Source organism: Strigops habroptila, chromosome 6 (genome assembly GCF_004027225.2).
Source record: "Strigops habroptila isolate Jane chromosome 6, bStrHab1.2.pri, whole genome shotgun sequence".
In the NCBI taxonomy this organism is placed as follows: Eukaryota; Metazoa; Chordata; class Aves; order Psittaciformes; family Psittacidae; genus Strigops; species Strigops habroptila.
Window position 1 is genome coordinate 62,673,682 of NC_044282.2, and position 15,045 is coordinate 62,688,726.

Sequence of the window (15,045 nt, forward strand, 5' to 3'; positions counted from 1 at the left end):
CAGAAGGGTCCCCCGTGGGGAGAGCTCAGTTTAAACTAAAAGGCTTTAAATCTCCATGCACCTGTCACTGATTTCAGAGCTGGCCCGGCCTCCCCTTGCTGGGCTTGCTGTGCTGCCGTGCAGTGCCTCTCCAGCTCCAGCCTTTCTCCTGCATCCTGGCAGGGCTTCGGCCAGGAGCTGGGTCAATGCACTCTCTTCATATCAGACCCGTGCTTGTTTCCTAAAGCTCCAAGACCAAAATTGGGCTGAGACATCATCTCCTGTCTCTGCTGCCTGCTGGGGGAGGCACAGGGTTGCCTGTGCAGATGGTAACCAGCCTTCAGCCCTCGCCAGGGGGCTGTAACCCCTGGGACGTGCTCCCTGGCTCTGGGAGCAGGGCTTGGGTTGCAGCCCCATGGAGGGCTGTGCATGTGGGGACTGAGCTGTGGCCATGGAGCTGAAGTCAGGACTGGCAGTATCTTGCCATGGGCCCTTGAGAGAGTGGGGTGCTTTTGGCTGGGGGGTGCAGCCCTGAGGGTAGGTCGCTGCCTCCCTTCCCCAGGGTCAGCTGTGTCCATCAGGCAGGGGAGCTTCCTTTCAGTCCCCTAAACTCACCCTGGGGTGCAGGCAGCCCAGAGCAGCTCCAAGAGCACCATCTTCCCATGCAGGGGGATCACACATCCCTTCCCAAGAGGTGGGCAGGGTGTGCAAGGATGGAGGAGACACCCAAAGCCTCCTTCCCCACTGACACCCCCTTTCCCTCTCCTCCCCAAGCAAGGGCCTTCTCTGGTGCCTCATTTTTCTCCCTTACCTTTATTACACTAATCCACAAGGACTAAGTTAAACCAGTCAACGCAAACTCCAGTATTTTCCAGCCCATTTGGGCCAAAATTACTGTCCAGTGTTAAAACAGAAAGGGGGGAGGGCCGGGTGATGGGGCCAAGCTGCTGAGGAGGAGAAGAACCCACAGCCCTGGAGTGGGGCAGGGGACAGGAGTGGGGACATCAAGACCCATGGTGTGGGTGGCTGCTCAGTGTGTCCCCAGTGTCCGCCTAGATCTTGGGGCGCCAGCCCTTGATGAACTGCATGATCTTCTTCACCTGGAGCTTGGTGAGACGGAAGTCGTCGGCCAGGATCTCCTCGCTGAGCTGCACGAAGATGCTGCCGTCGATGCGCTCGCGGGCGAAGAAGCTGACCACGTCCTCGGAGAGGCCGATGAAGCGCAGGCACTTGGACACCTCCTCCAGCGAGAGGGCCGAGAGGTCGGCAGGGGGCAGCCAGGGTGAGCTGTCTCCACTGGGCCGGGGGGCAGCCGGAGGGGCCCCCCCATCGCCCCGCGCCGCTGGTGGCACCTCGATGACCCCCTGAGCCAGGTAGAGGCGGGTGACACCGCCCTCGGCCCCACGCAACACAGCGGGAGAGAGCGGGGCCGCCCCATGGATGACGATGCTGTCCCCATCGAAGCCCTTGGGGGGGCGAGGTGGGGGCGCTGGCTCCTCGATGGGGGCGAAGGGCTCTGGTGAGGAGGAGGAGGATGGGGCAGCCGGGGCTGAAGGCGCCTTGGGCCACTCAGGGCTCTCTGGCCATTCGGCTGGGCCGGCGAAGGGGTTGAGCGCCCCAAAGGGAGCAAAGCGCTTTTGGGGGTGCGGGGGCTTGAGGCGGGGGCAGCTGCGGTAGGGCTTCAGGGGGGGTTCAGCCCCTGGCAGCGGGGTTGAGCAGCCGCTGCCCACCCCAGTGCCTGCTTCAGCATATGCCCAGGGGTCCGACCAGGAGGTCTGGCTGGTGGGAGGCAGTGTGGCAGGGGGCAGCGGCCGCCCGGGGGCCTCCCCGGCCTTGCAGTCACCCCATGTGCAGGGGTAGCAGTACAGGGAATAGGCGTCAGGCGAGGGCGAACCGCTGCCGGTCCGCGGGACCGACCTGCTGGAGGAAGAGCGGCATCACCATCACCTGCTGCGGGGACATCCCACCCCGGCGTGTCAACCCGCCACCCCATCCCCACCATAACACCCCGACCGCACCGGGGCCACTCACCCGTCGTGGAGCCCCGAGGAATAGTAGGAGAGGCTGGGGCTGGGCGAGGGAGCGGGTGCCAGCTTTGGGCAGCGCAGGGGAGCTGGGGGGCTGCAGGGTGCTGGGGGGCGGCCGCCCCGGGGTGGCACAGGGGGGGCATTCAGCAGCCGACATTCCTCCTTCACCTGGAAGGGGGATGCACACCGTCAGGACCCAGGCATCAGTGCTGGGAATCTGCCCCTGGGACCCTGTGGCTGGATGGGGTGATGGGGGGGTTTGGGGGCAGCCAGCCCCAGTCAATTCATGATGCTCTGGGTACCAATGGGGAGCTCCAGGGAACTGTGTACCCGATGGTGCCAGGGAGCTCAGAGGGCTTGGGGGACCAAACAGAGCTGGGGAGGGACCCCAAAGCCAGGGGACAGCACCCCAGCACTCTTAAGAATTTGGGTACCCGATGACGAGGGGGGGGAAGGCTGAAATTTAGCATACCCCATGGTGCAGGGGAGCCCAGAGGATTTGGTTACCCCACAGTAAGAGATTCAGGTACCTCGTGGTGCAGAGAGCCCTGGGGAACCAGGGACTCCAGGGTACAAGGGTGTCCTGGATTCAGGGAGGATTCAGGGAGGATTCAGGGACCCCCCGTTGATGAAGAGCACTGGAGAACTACATACCCCATGGTGCCAGGGAGCACAGAGGGTTCGGAGGACCGAGCACAGCTGCAGAGGGACCCCAAAGCCAGGGCACAGCACCCCAGCACCTCGGGGGTTCAGACTGGCTGTGCCATGGGGCTGGCAGCATGACCCTGAGCTGTGCACCCCTGCCCATGGCACAGGGCTGCCGGCGGGACAACGCTGGAGCTCACTGCCCAGTCATGCCGGTCCATCGCCCCGGCCAGGGCACCAGGCAGGACCCCAGGGGTGTTATTCCCCCTCCCTGTGGATGGGACCATGGCTCTTACCGCCTCCGACTTGGGTGGCACAGGGGGTGGACTACCCCCGCGGGGCTCATCCCCTGGCACACCGGGTCGGTGCAGGGACCCCAGCGGGGCGACAGCCCCGAAGGAGACGAGGTCCTGCCGGCCGGCACCGCTGCCCGGCTCACAGCACCCCTCCAGGCTGGGGTTGCTCCAGAGCTCCTCGTAGGGGATCTCCAGCGGCTCCTGAGTCCTGAACTCGGGCTCAGCCCAGTCGGGCGTCATGTATTCCCGGTCGGGGTCGGGGAAGTCAGGCAGCGGCGGGCGCGGGGTGCCCCCCGCGGTGCCGCGCGGTCCCTGGCAGCGGACGGTGGGCTCCCGGGGCCCCCCGGTGCTGCAGGAGCAGAGGGAGAGGCGCTGCAGGGGCTGGCTGAGCTCCTCGCGGGCACAGGCCGGGAGGCAGAGCCGCAGGCGCCGGGGACTGGCGCACTCCTCCAGGAAGTCGGGCTTGGCCTCCCGCACGGCCCGCGAGTACTCGTCGGGGTTGAAGCGGTCGTGGCAATACGCCGCGCTGTCCCGCAGCAGCTTCTCCAGCTGGGGGTCCCCCGCGAGCAGCCCCTCGGGCAGCTGGAAGCGGGGCATGTCGGTCAGCAGGAGGAAGTGGAAAGGGACCAGCTCGTCCCGGCGGAGGATGCAGCAGAGCACCACGGTCTTGGAGATGATGCTGACCAGCTTGTAGCAGTGTCCCTCGCGAATGGCGTGCAGGTCATAGGGGTTGCGTGCGGGGCGGCTGGGCACAGCCACGTTGACGGGCAGCCGCACCTTCTCGATGATGCTGCGGATGGTGTGTTCACCCTCCTGCAGCCGCAGCTCCAGCGGGCTGCGTGTGCTGAAGCGGCCCTTGCACTGGAAGGGCAGGCTGAGGCTTTCGTTGGTGCGGTGGTTCATGCAGATCAGGCAGGGCATCTTGCCCTTCACCTGCCTGGCGCCTGCCGCCGGAGCCGCCTTGCCCAGCTTCCGCAGGATGGTGTTGAAGCGCGACTTCTCCTTCACTGTCTTGGCGCAGAGGATCTCCGCTTGGCCCATCAGCGTCAGCTCATCCCCAGCATTCAGCGTGAAGTTGTACACCTCGCTGTCCTCGCTGAACTCCCCCGACACCACCTGCCGCGGCACAGCCCCACCGTGGGACCCTGGCACTGTCCCCTGACATCCCACCACTGCTCCGTAACATGCCACCACCGTCCCCTGATGTTCCACCACCATCCCTTGCTGGCCCACTGTTCTCTCCTGATGTCCTGCTACCAACCTCCACTTTCCCACCATACCTCTCTTAGTCCCATTGCCATACCCTGATGTCCTACCACTACCCCCAGTGTCCTACTGCCGTGCCTAGCTGTCCTGCTGTCCTCTCCTGATGTCCCACCACTGACTCCTTTTGTCCCACCACCTCCCCAGATTCTCACCACCATCCTCTGATGTCCCAGCACCTACCCCAATGTCCACAACCATCTCCTGATGTCCCACCACCATCCTGTAATGTGCAATCATCATCCCCTGGTGTCCCACTGCCATCCCCTGGTGTCCCACCACTAGCCGTTGATGTCTCACCATCATCCCCTCATGTCCCACCATCATACCCTCATGTCCCACTATCCTCTTCTCATGTCCACCACCGACTTCCAATGTCCCACCACCACTCCCTTAGTCCCGCCATCACACCCTGATGTCCCACCATTACCCACAATGTCGCACCACTACTCCCAATTGTCCCACCACCATCCCTTGCTGGCCCACTGTCCTCTCCTGATGTCCCACCACTGACCCCCAATGTCCCCTGACATCCTACTACCATCCCCTGCTGCCCTACGAGTGTCTCCTGCTGTCCCCATACAGACCTTCACACTGAAGGTGATGGCCTCCATGACGAAGATGCGGTCTGGGAAGATGCTGGCCACCTCCTCCACGCTGTTGAAGTACTGCACGGGCTCACGGATGTCCCGGTCCTGGTCCAGCAGCTTGAACTTCCCTGCGTGGGACAGCCAAACCCATGGTGGTGAGAGGAGCCCATCTCCAGTGCTTGGCTCAGCAGAGCCCTTCATGGGGGGGCAGCCATCCTTGAGGACAGCTTGGGGCCCCTTCTGGGTGGGACATCCTGTGGCCTTCACCCAGAGTGTCCAAGCGCTGCACAGGGACACCAGAGCAGCCCCCATACCTCTGCCCCACATACGCAGCACCAAGGCGGGGGGGGGGTTGGGTGGGACAAAGCACATGGGCTGGCTCGACAGTGCTGCTCCAGCACCCCTGGAGCTGCAGGAACAACCCCAAAGCAGTCACAGAAATGCCCCATGGATGGAGGATCCCACTTGGGGCAGGGCCAGTGGAGCCCCCATTGCCCCCCAGAATCCTTCTTGAGCCCCACCAGGGCCCTGTGATCCCCCCCTCTGCCTCCTGCCTTGGGTGGGAGGCCAGGGAAGGGGCTCAGCAGCAGGGACAGCAGCAGAGGCAGAGGCAGGAGCAGCGAAACTGCCGCCATCGGCATCGCCTCAGCGGGGACAGACCTGAGGGGAATATTAATCCCCCGGCATCTGCTCCAGCGCCAGCCCCGTGCCAAGCGGTGCTGGGGCCGCGGTGATGGGGACGCAGGGCTCGGTGGAGGCTCCACATGCTGGGGCAGCTCCGGCATGGCTGAGCCCCCTGAAGCAGGTTAACACAGTGCCCGGCCCCCACTCCTCAGCTCCCCCTCCCCCCGGGACAGGCGATTAACCCCCTCCCCCGCTCCATTTCCCATTATTTATTCATTAGCAGGACTCATTACTGACATGGCGAGCACTTAGGGTGGTCATTAAGGCTCTTGCTACGGCGGCCGCCAGCATCTCAGCACCTTCATCTGCATCGCCGGCCCCAACCCCAGTCCCATCTCCATCCGTTTTCACATCCCCATCTTCATCCCACCCTCATCCCACCTCAGTCCCCATCCTAACCCCTATCCCATCCCCAGCCCATCCCATCCTCATCACTCTCCCTGTCCCCATTCCTTCCCCATTCCCATCCCTCCTCATCCCTGTCCCTGTCCTCATCCATCTCCCGTTTCCAACCCCATCCCCATCCCTGCCCCTATCTCCATTTCTGTCCCTGTCTGCATCCCATCCCCCATATCTCTATCCCATCCCATTCCATCCCATTCTCATCCCTGCCTCTATCCCCTGTCTGCAACCCTATCCTGTCCCTGTCTGCATCCCATCACATCCCCACCAGTGTCTCTATCCCATCCCACCCCGTCCCCACCAGCCCCACTCTGCAGCCCCCGAGCTTTGGGCACTGGCAGGGTGCAAGGGGCCGAGAGCAGCCCCCAAACCAGAGCACCTCCTTCCCCAGGCCAGACTATGCTGGAGCACCCCCTGTCCAGCCACTGGAGCAGAGGGGGGTCCCAGCCTTGCTGCCCCAGGGGACCCCAACACCCTTGTCCTCACCCCTCGCACCCCACCTGGGTACTGGAGCGGGATGTCGATCTTGGGGCCGATGACGTAGTGTCCCTCCTCCAGGCTGTGAGCCGTCACCGTGGTCCACTGCCGGCACGAGTGGACCAGCAGCACGTCCTGGGCACTGACCCCCTCCACGCGCTCGCCTGCCAGGGGACAGGGCTGTCACCATCCCGAGGACACCCCCACCCCCCCTGAGGAACCAGGGACAGGCTGGAGGGACGGACGGATGGACGGACAACCAGCCGGCGGGATGAGCAGGTTCCCACTGCCAAGAGCCACCAGTTGCCCAGGAAACAATTTCTTTGTCCCCCCTGAAAAGCTGCAGCCGCCGCAAACAACAAGTTTATTGAGCTGGGGCCAGCCCAGGGGCCCCCAGTGCTGCTGCACCCCCCAGCACCCACCCCAGCACCCACCCTGCTCCGGAGGGATGGACCCCACTCCGTAGGGGACACATCCTGTACGGCCACCCCAGGATGACCCTGTGCACCCCCCTGCTCCCCACCCAGCCTGTGTGCGGGAGGTCACAGCCCGGCCACTCCCCCCAGCCAGGCTGTGTCCCAGGGGGGGTGGTGAGGGGACATGGTGGCCCCAGGCCCCTGCCAGCCTGGTGCCACCTCCTCCAGCGTGGCACCTGGAAAGGGTGAGGAGGGCAACCAGCCCGCGGCTGGGGACTGGGGGCAGCCAGGGACCCCCATGCACACACACACACTGAGTTTCACCTGGCCTCCAGCCTTCCTCCCTCCCTCATCATCATTCCAGCCCTCCTCCCTCCTCACTCCAGCCTCCCTCCCTTCTCCTAGTCCCTCCAGCCTTCCTCCTTCCTCCTCCTCATCCCTCCAGCTTTTCTCTCTTCCTTCTTGTCCTCATCCCTCCAGTCTTCCTATCTATCTCCCACCTCATCCTTCCACCACCCATCCCTCCATCCCTCTTCCCTCCCTCCTCCTCCTCACTCTCAAGTCTTCATCCCTTCTCCCCACCTCTCCCTCCTCCACTCAACCTCCTCCCTCCAGCCTTCCTCCCTCCCTCCTCCTCACCTCTCCATCCTTCCTCCCCCCTTCTCCTCCCCATCACTCCAGCCTCCCTTCCTCCTCTTGGTCCCTTCAGCCTTCCTCTCTCCTCCTCCCCATCATTCCAGCTTTCCTCCCTCCACCCCATCACTCCAGCCTTCCTCCCTCCCTCCTCCTCACCTCTGCATCCTCCCTCCTTCTCCTCCACATCACTCCAGCCTCCCTCCCGCCTCCCCATCACTCCAGCCTTCCTCCCTCCCTCCTCCTCACCTCTTCATCCTTCCTCCCTCCTCCTCTCCATCACTCCAGCCCCCCTCCCTCCTCCTCCTCGTCCCTCCACCCTTCACCCCCCTTTCCCACCCCCAGCCCCCCGTCCCGCCCCGGCGCCCCTCACCCTGCCCCAGGCACACGAGGGTGGGCAGCCGGCACTGGCTGACGATCGCGTCGAGGGGCAGCGCCGCGGGGCTCCAGCGGAGCCGGGCCAGCCCCGCCGCCAGCTTCTCCATCGCATCGCGGCTCAGGCCGGGCCCGGGCCGGGCTCCATCGCCGCCGCCGGGCCGGGGCAGCGGCGGGGCCGGGGCCGGGCCGGGGCGGGCGGGGGGCGGTGGGAGCGGGGCAGCGGGAGGAGCCGCCCCCCGCCCGCCCCCGGCCCCTCCCCGGCAGGCGGAACCCCCCCGGGGGCGGGGATGGGGCGAGGACCCTCAGCGGGACCCCCCCAACCTTCCCCTCGGCCCGGCCACCCCGGCGGGGACCGCTCCGGGGCGGGGGGGGGGGAAGGAGACGCTGCTCGCCCCGGGCTACCGCGGGCTCAGCCCCGCCGCCCCGCGCCCCTCCGGGCTACCGCTGAGCTCGGCTCGCTCTGGCCGCCGGGGGAAGAGGCGAGGGGGGACCCGGAGCTAGCTCCCCCCACACCGCCTGTCCCGCAGCCGGATCCGTCCGCGGAGCGCAGAGCCGATGGGACCCAGCCGGGGGTGTCCGCAGGAGAGACCCCGGCTGGAGGGACCGAGGCGGGGGGTGGCGGTGCCGGGGGGACCAGGCGGAGGAGCCCGATGCCGCCCCAAGCAGGGCCAGGACCCCCGGAATGGCACGGGGCACCCGACACACGAATGGCACCGGATCCGGGAGCGGAATTTCCCCATCTGAGACATCACCATCACAGGGACTCCCGGCAAGGACATCGCGATCATAAGGACGCTCTGGCAGGGACATCATCACCACAGGGACCCCCCTGTTGCGGTGTCTCTGTCACGGGGACCCCCCGACAAGGACATCATCATCACACTGAGCAGGGACCCTGCACCCTGGGGACTCACAGCCACCCTGAGCTGGGACACCAGGTTCAGGGGTCCCTGCACCCCTTGCACCAGGGACATGCTCACTCACAGGCCCGTTTTGGGGTCTCCTCTGCAAGAGCAGAGAGGAACATGGGATGCAGAGGTGCTGGACCCCCAGCCATCGCCCCGGGCAGCTGGAGAACTGGGATGAGGGGGATGAAGGAGTGGAAAAAGCAGCAAGTGCCTGCAGGGTCGGTGTCCAGCCCTGGGGACGTGCCACCGTGCTGGGCCCTGCTACCCGCTGTTCCCCCAACAAACACCCCAGGCAAAGCAATGGGTGTTGGAGACCCCAACCCCTCCTCGAGGGCCTGACTCGGTGTGGGGTCCTGCTGCGGGTTAGTGGGGAGGGACCCAAAGGTGCCACCGGAGCAGCAGTGGGGTCCTCAGGGGCAGAGCCTAAACCTGCTGGGACATGAAAAACTTGCCAGAATAAACAGGGATGGGGATGGAACAGGGATAGGGTTGGAACAGTGACAGGGATAGAGCAGGGAGAAGGATGGAGCAGGGAAGGGGAAGGAGCGGGAACAGGGATGGAGACGGAGCAGGGATGGGGATGGAGGAGGGACAAGGATGGAGCAGGGACAGGGAGGGAACAGTGACAAGGACGGAGCAGGGAAGGGGAAGGAGCAGGGACAGGGATGGAGACAAAGCAGGGACAAGGATGGAGCAGGGATGGGGAAGGAGCAGGGATGGGAACAGAGCAGGGACGGGGTTGGAGCGGGGATGGAGACAGAACTGGGACAGGGATGGGGGCGGAGCAGGGACTACAGAGCGGCAGGAGGAGGATGGGGAAAGGCTCAAGACTCCCTGCCGGGCATGACACAGACAAGCAGGACACCGGGAGCGGCCGGCGCATGCTGGTGGGGGAAATGTCCCCGCCGGGTCCCCTCTCCCCGTGGCCCCTCGCACAACCACCACCGCGATGGCGACGACCGCGCAGAGCTGCCTCGCTGCGAGCCCTTCGCCGGCAGCTTCCTCACCCAGAGCAGCACAAACTCCCCTCCTCCCCGTTACCGGCACCATGGCAGCGGGAGGGCAGCGGCAGAAGCATGTCCTCCCTCCGCCATCCCATGCCACGGGGGATGGGCCCCTGGCCGAGCAATCTCAAGGGGTCACAGAGGCTGCAGGAGAGCCCAGGAGCACCCACTCCCTGCGGCCAGGGCAGCTTGCAGAAAGACTGGAAAGGGCAAATAGATCCTGCTCCATAGGGAAGGACTTACCGACTTGCTCTTGGAGAGCTGGAAAACGCACCCATGTGCAGAGGGAAGGGCTGAGCCAGCTACTGCCCTTGAAGGCAGCTGCAAGGGTCCTCTCTAAGGAGCCAGGGACCCCCAGGGCTCTGACTTGCACCCCAAGAGCTGGGTGTACCCCCAGACACACCATCGCACCTATTACAGCCCTGTCCTGGAGAAATAACAGCCTACAGCTTCTCTGTGGAGAAGACATACAGCAACAGCCCTGCCCCAGCCCAATAACCCCTCGGCAGCAGCCATCAGCTCCTGCATCCCAGGTTTTACTGGTACTTCCCAGCAGCTGCAGGTGCCAGATCCAAGAGCCGCTACAGCCCCGATGCAAAGCTCGGCCCAAAAGGAGTCTAACAGGGCCCAGGAAGGAACCAATGCAAGTTTATAAAAGCTTTTATTTGCTCTTGGTATGACCAAGAATGGGACAGTGATCTTTTATACAATTTGATACAGTAAGTGGTACAAAAGAATGTGTTTTAAATAAAAAGCCAGAGTGGAGTAGCAAAAATATTAAAAGATTAAGTAAAAAATTGTAGGCATGGGAATTAATCCTAGACCTTAAGTTGATGCTGTTTTTTCCACCGTCCGAGTCGGAGAGCACAAAGCACCGCTTCCACCCCTGCCCCGCACCGCCGCGGCACCGGCAGCATGGGACAGAGAGTGGCCGAGACGCTTGTAGGATAGATTCAACCTCGGGTTTTAGGTTATCATGACCAATTTAATCAAGTTACATGATTTTTGTTTTATTTGCCATGACATAAAGGTAGCGCTGAGTCTTCCTCCGGCAGCTGGGCTGGCTAAGCCGGGGAAGCTGGCGCAGGGAAAGCTGCTTTCGGTCCTTTTCCAGGCTGGGCTTCAGCTTCATTCCACGCTCAGGGCTGGGGAGGGGGTGTCTTCCAAGTAGAGGTTCCCCAAGCAGTTATTTCTCTAACTAGCAGGAAGTTTAGATACCAGCAGAAATAAAGTTACTGCAAATTCCTCCAACATGATTATTAATATTCCTAATCTTTCAGCATCTGCATCACCTCTTGCTGCTCACTCCTCCTCAGCTAGGCCTTGCAGCCCACAACACAACACAAAGCCAAGCCCCACAGTTAAAACTCTACAGTTTTCGTATGAACAGAACTAGACCATCTAGAAATATTTCAGTTTATTAACTGGGAAAAGGGAATAGGAAATGGAGGTGGGAGCTGGTACTACCAGCGAGTGGCCTGCTCTCTACCTGCTGGCTTGCAATGAACACAGCGTCTACAAGGATCCCGCGGGATTTACACAAGAGGGAGCCAAGCCCCTGGAAGCAAATAAAAAGCCCATGCTTAAAACAAGGATTACACAAAAACCCCTTGATGTACAGCTCTCCGTTTTTCCCTTTTTGATCAGGTTAGAAAGTGCAGGTTTAGCCAAAAGGCAGCCGTACTCTATTTACAACGCCGGGACGCGAGAAGCACCACAGTGCCGATCTATCCCAGCGTCCTGCCCGACCCCAACAGCCACTCGACTGGGAAGGGTTAACACACACGGAGACAAAATGCCAAATACAGAGGAAAAGAAGACACCACGGTCAACTTACTACATGGGAAGCCGCTCAGAAACTAGCAATTCAACGCTAAAACACCATTGTTTCGTTAAAAGTAAGTCAACGTTATTTACTACTTTAGTTATCTACCGGAGACAGTCCAAGACCCGAGCGGACAAGAGTGAAGCACGAGCTTGCCCAGCTTTAAAGGAGAACATGAGCCTTGGGGAGGAAGAAGCTTCTATTTAAAACATCTCTTTGTCCTCAGCTCTCCTGAGTGGTATTTTAAAGCAGGGGAACATACAGACAACTCTGGCAGACAGAGTGCCCAGTCTGGCAGGAGCAAGCGACAGCATTGGACCACCAGTCCTTAACCCCCTTCCCCTTCAGAAAGGATGAGGCCATGTCGTCAGTGACACTGGAGCCTGGGCAAAGCGAGAAGGCAAGCTGGAAAAGCCAGTGAATCCCAGTGGGGCTCCACAGCCCCGCTGGGATCCCCCCCCTGCATTCCCACAGCGCGGATCAAGAGCCAGGCTGACCCAAGTACCAACAACTCAGCTTTTAACACTGGAAAATGGAAAGTTTTCAGGGAGGTAATAAATTAAACTGCCAACTTTTGGGTTTCTTTCCCCTTTCTTCTTAACTCTAGTTTCGCTCCGCCTTTGGCGAGGCTACCGACCAACTCGCCCGAGCGACTAACGGGAAGAGAGAACTTAAAAGTTCGTGTTAATTGCTGTCAGTTTGGGAATTGCATGTTATATTCATACACATAAAGTAGACAACCACATCACCCTCCATAGAAAACTAGTGCATGCAAAGAACTCTTCCATACCATAAAACCCAACGGCTATGCAGGAGGAGAGAGAAGATATACTAGTGGACTGACATTGCCTAGAGGGAAATTAGTAGGTATCTTCGACATTTTTAACCTTGAAAGCTAAATCAGTGCTTTGTATTAAATTTTTGGCAAACATACCACGTTGCCATCCTTTTAATTAACACATCACACCATGAAGAAATGCAAATAAAAGCAGCATGCAGGCAAAAGGAAAGAGCTGCAAGTGAGGAAAAAAAATGGCAGCAGGAACATTTGAATGGCTAGATCACCAAAAAGGAGACACAGCAGATTAAATGTCATTTGTTTTTTGTTTTTGCACCACCCTTTGTCCTCGATGCATTACACCAACAATTACAGAAAGCAATCACAAAAGAGTTCAGTATTTTAAAATGGTCAAGTATGGATGGTACGTCTCCTGCACATGCTTCCACCAGAAGAAAAGAAACGAAAAGTGAAACTAAAAGTTCCTTTCCACATAAGGCACAGGACAAAACAAACCCCATTCACAGACTCAAGGCGAAAACGAGAGTGTTCCTGGCTCTCTGGCTGATGCATCTAGAGAATACAGTGACTCAAGCACATTATCCATGACAGAAAATTCCACTGTTGTACAAAATAAATTGTTAATTCTAACTTTTATTCTTATACAATTTGCAGAGTAGAGTTGAATATGATTGCTATATGTTTTAATGTCAGGAGGAACGGGACTATAATACAACCAAAACGTAGTGGTAAGTGGAGCAGGTACATTAAAAAATGAAGTCACGGGGATGATTTTCCTATACATGTTGTTGAGGAAATTAGAGTACGCAAGCTGTCCTAAACGGAAAACCAAAGGGAGACAGGAGCTCGTTAAGATGAGGAACAAAACATTGGTTTAAGGTTAAAAAAATGGGCAGAGTGGTTTGTTTTGCAGCGAGAAAAAAGGGGCGGTGGATGGCGATTGGTGATATAGGAGAACGTTCAGCAACACTTGCTCTTCCAGCCTGTCACCCCACCTCCACTGCTGATATCTACATTTTCACTGTTGGGCTCTTTTACAGGGGTCTGTAATGAAACAAGTAAAGAAAGTTAGACGACTTGTGAGGTAGCCCGAAAGAAAGTGTTCAGAGCTGAAGAGATAGCAGCTTACAGAAAGAATTACATCGCCAAATAATGTTATGAATAAACTACAGACAAAGAGCTCTTCCTGCCCCCCTCCAGCAGAGTATGCAAACCCAGTTAAGGGCTTTTTGTTTGGTTGGGTTTAAATAAACAACTGGAAAGCTGGAAAATTTAAAAACAAAACAACCAACCACCAAACCTTGAACTCAGACCACCCCAAAGTAAACTAAACCTATTTCTAGATGCTGCTCTTAGAACTGACACTCGGACTTTGGTGGAGTAAGTAAATCACAGCGTACAACTAACACAAGCTGCAGTTACATTATGTGAACTAATGACCTTAAAAAACCGCCGAGTCATTTATTGATACAGAGGGGTTGTTCAAAAGCATCTGCCTTCCAGTTAACCAGGACACCGGTTTCCGAGGCAGTGGCAGAAGAGGCTCGTCTGCGTCACCAGACGTAAGCTTGGTTAGACCAAAGCAAAAATCCCAGTCAAGTGGTTTTGGTCAGACACTAACATCTAACTTTAGAAACTAACCTAAACATTCACCAGAATGCTGCAGTTTAGTCTCTCTATTCCTTTTCTTCCCCTCTTTGTCACAGTCTTGCAGAAGCAGCCACCACTGCTCTTCAGATAAATACACTGAGGCCCAAAATAAAAATTGAGAAGTGAGAAGGGTCAGTAGGACTTGCCAGCCTGACCTCCTCTTTGCCAAAGGGCAGGGATTTTCACCCAGTTTCTCACATAAAACTTGTCAAAAATGGATTAAGAAACAACTCAGCACTACAATGACAAACCAGACATCATTGAGCAGATGTGTATTTAAAAGGGTTGTGATAAGATCCAGCATTGACCTCGCATCAAATTTCTAAGCAATTAACTCAGATGACATTATGAACAGGATTCGCATGGGAGGGTGATGGCGGACAGTGATGAAGGTGGTCTCATCACAGGGCAGTCCCTACTGCTAAGCTGGAGCACAGAAAAAAACACTGAGGGTCATTTGTTTACAAGCAACAGCTCATACACTGGAGTTGGCCAACCCATGTTGGCCAGAGAGTTTCAGTGCTGAAGAGGCATGACCTGACCGCAAGCAGGAATGTGCCAGCACAGGGGTGACTTCCTGGATCAAGCCCTTGGCTACAGGAGTCCATCAGCTAACTGGAACCAGCCCTAGAGCCACCCAGCTCAACCCTGCAACAAAGTGGTGGCAACTGCTGGAAGCTGATGTGTTTTCTACCCATGAAAGGTATCAGGGATACAAGTGCAGCAGTATCCTGTAGCTCTGGGCATACAAAGATTTAGGTACAGGCCACAGAAAAGACAACCATTCTCATGGTACGCTCTAAGTTTCAGGAAGGGGAGTCAACCACGAGGACAAACTGGTGATCCATGTTCTTCTCTCAGTTGTGATATAACTGTCCAGTAAAACTTCCAACAAAACACAGAGGCCAAGGGGGGTAACCATCAGAAGCAAGGTAGAGGTGATAGAGCTCAATCCTCTGTTCTATCAACAACATCTAAACTCTTCCCAACAGGTGCAAAAGAGTGTTTAGGCAATGCTGCACATGGATGGAGATGGTGGCAGGGAAAGAACAATTCTCTTCCATGACAA

The 15,045-nt window shown here is 58.6% G+C and overlaps 2 protein-coding genes across 3 annotated transcripts in view; both read right to left on the reverse strand.

Annotated features, from left to right (window-relative positions):
• Window positions 1–766: 766 nt before the first annotated feature.
• GAREM2 (GRB2 associated regulator of MAPK1 subtype 2) lies at window positions 767–8,059 on the reverse strand. Of its 2 annotated transcripts, none has more exons than XM_030490686.1 (6): window positions 7,786–8,059; window positions 6,387–6,527; window positions 4,798–4,928; window positions 2,948–4,063; window positions 2,011–2,174; window positions 767–1,896 (listed from the first exon to the last, which is right to left on the reverse strand). In XM_030490686.1, the coding sequence occupies exons 1-6, from the start codon at window positions 7,895–7,897 to the stop codon at window positions 1,032–1,034; spliced, it is 2,529 nt and encodes an 842-aa protein (XP_030346546.1). In that variant the 5' UTR covers window positions 7,898–8,059; the 3' UTR covers window positions 767–1,031. The 2 variants fall into 2 exon arrangements, with proteins under 2 accessions (XP_030346546.1, XP_030346545.1); XM_030490685.1 differs by having other exon boundaries at window positions 767–1,899; window positions 7,786–7,967.
• A 2,288-nt stretch (window positions 8,060–10,347) lies between these two features.
• Window positions 10,348–15,045, reverse strand: part of RAB10 (RAB10, member RAS oncogene family) — a 50,695-nt gene continuing 45,997 nt past the window's right edge. Inside the window, exon 6 of the mRNA XM_030489112.1 lies at window positions 10,348–13,370. Coding sequence (XP_030344972.1) covers window positions 13,287–13,370 — 84 coding nt within the window. The 3' untranslated portion in view covers window positions 10,348–13,286. The remainder of the gene's footprint in view (window positions 13,371–15,045) is intronic.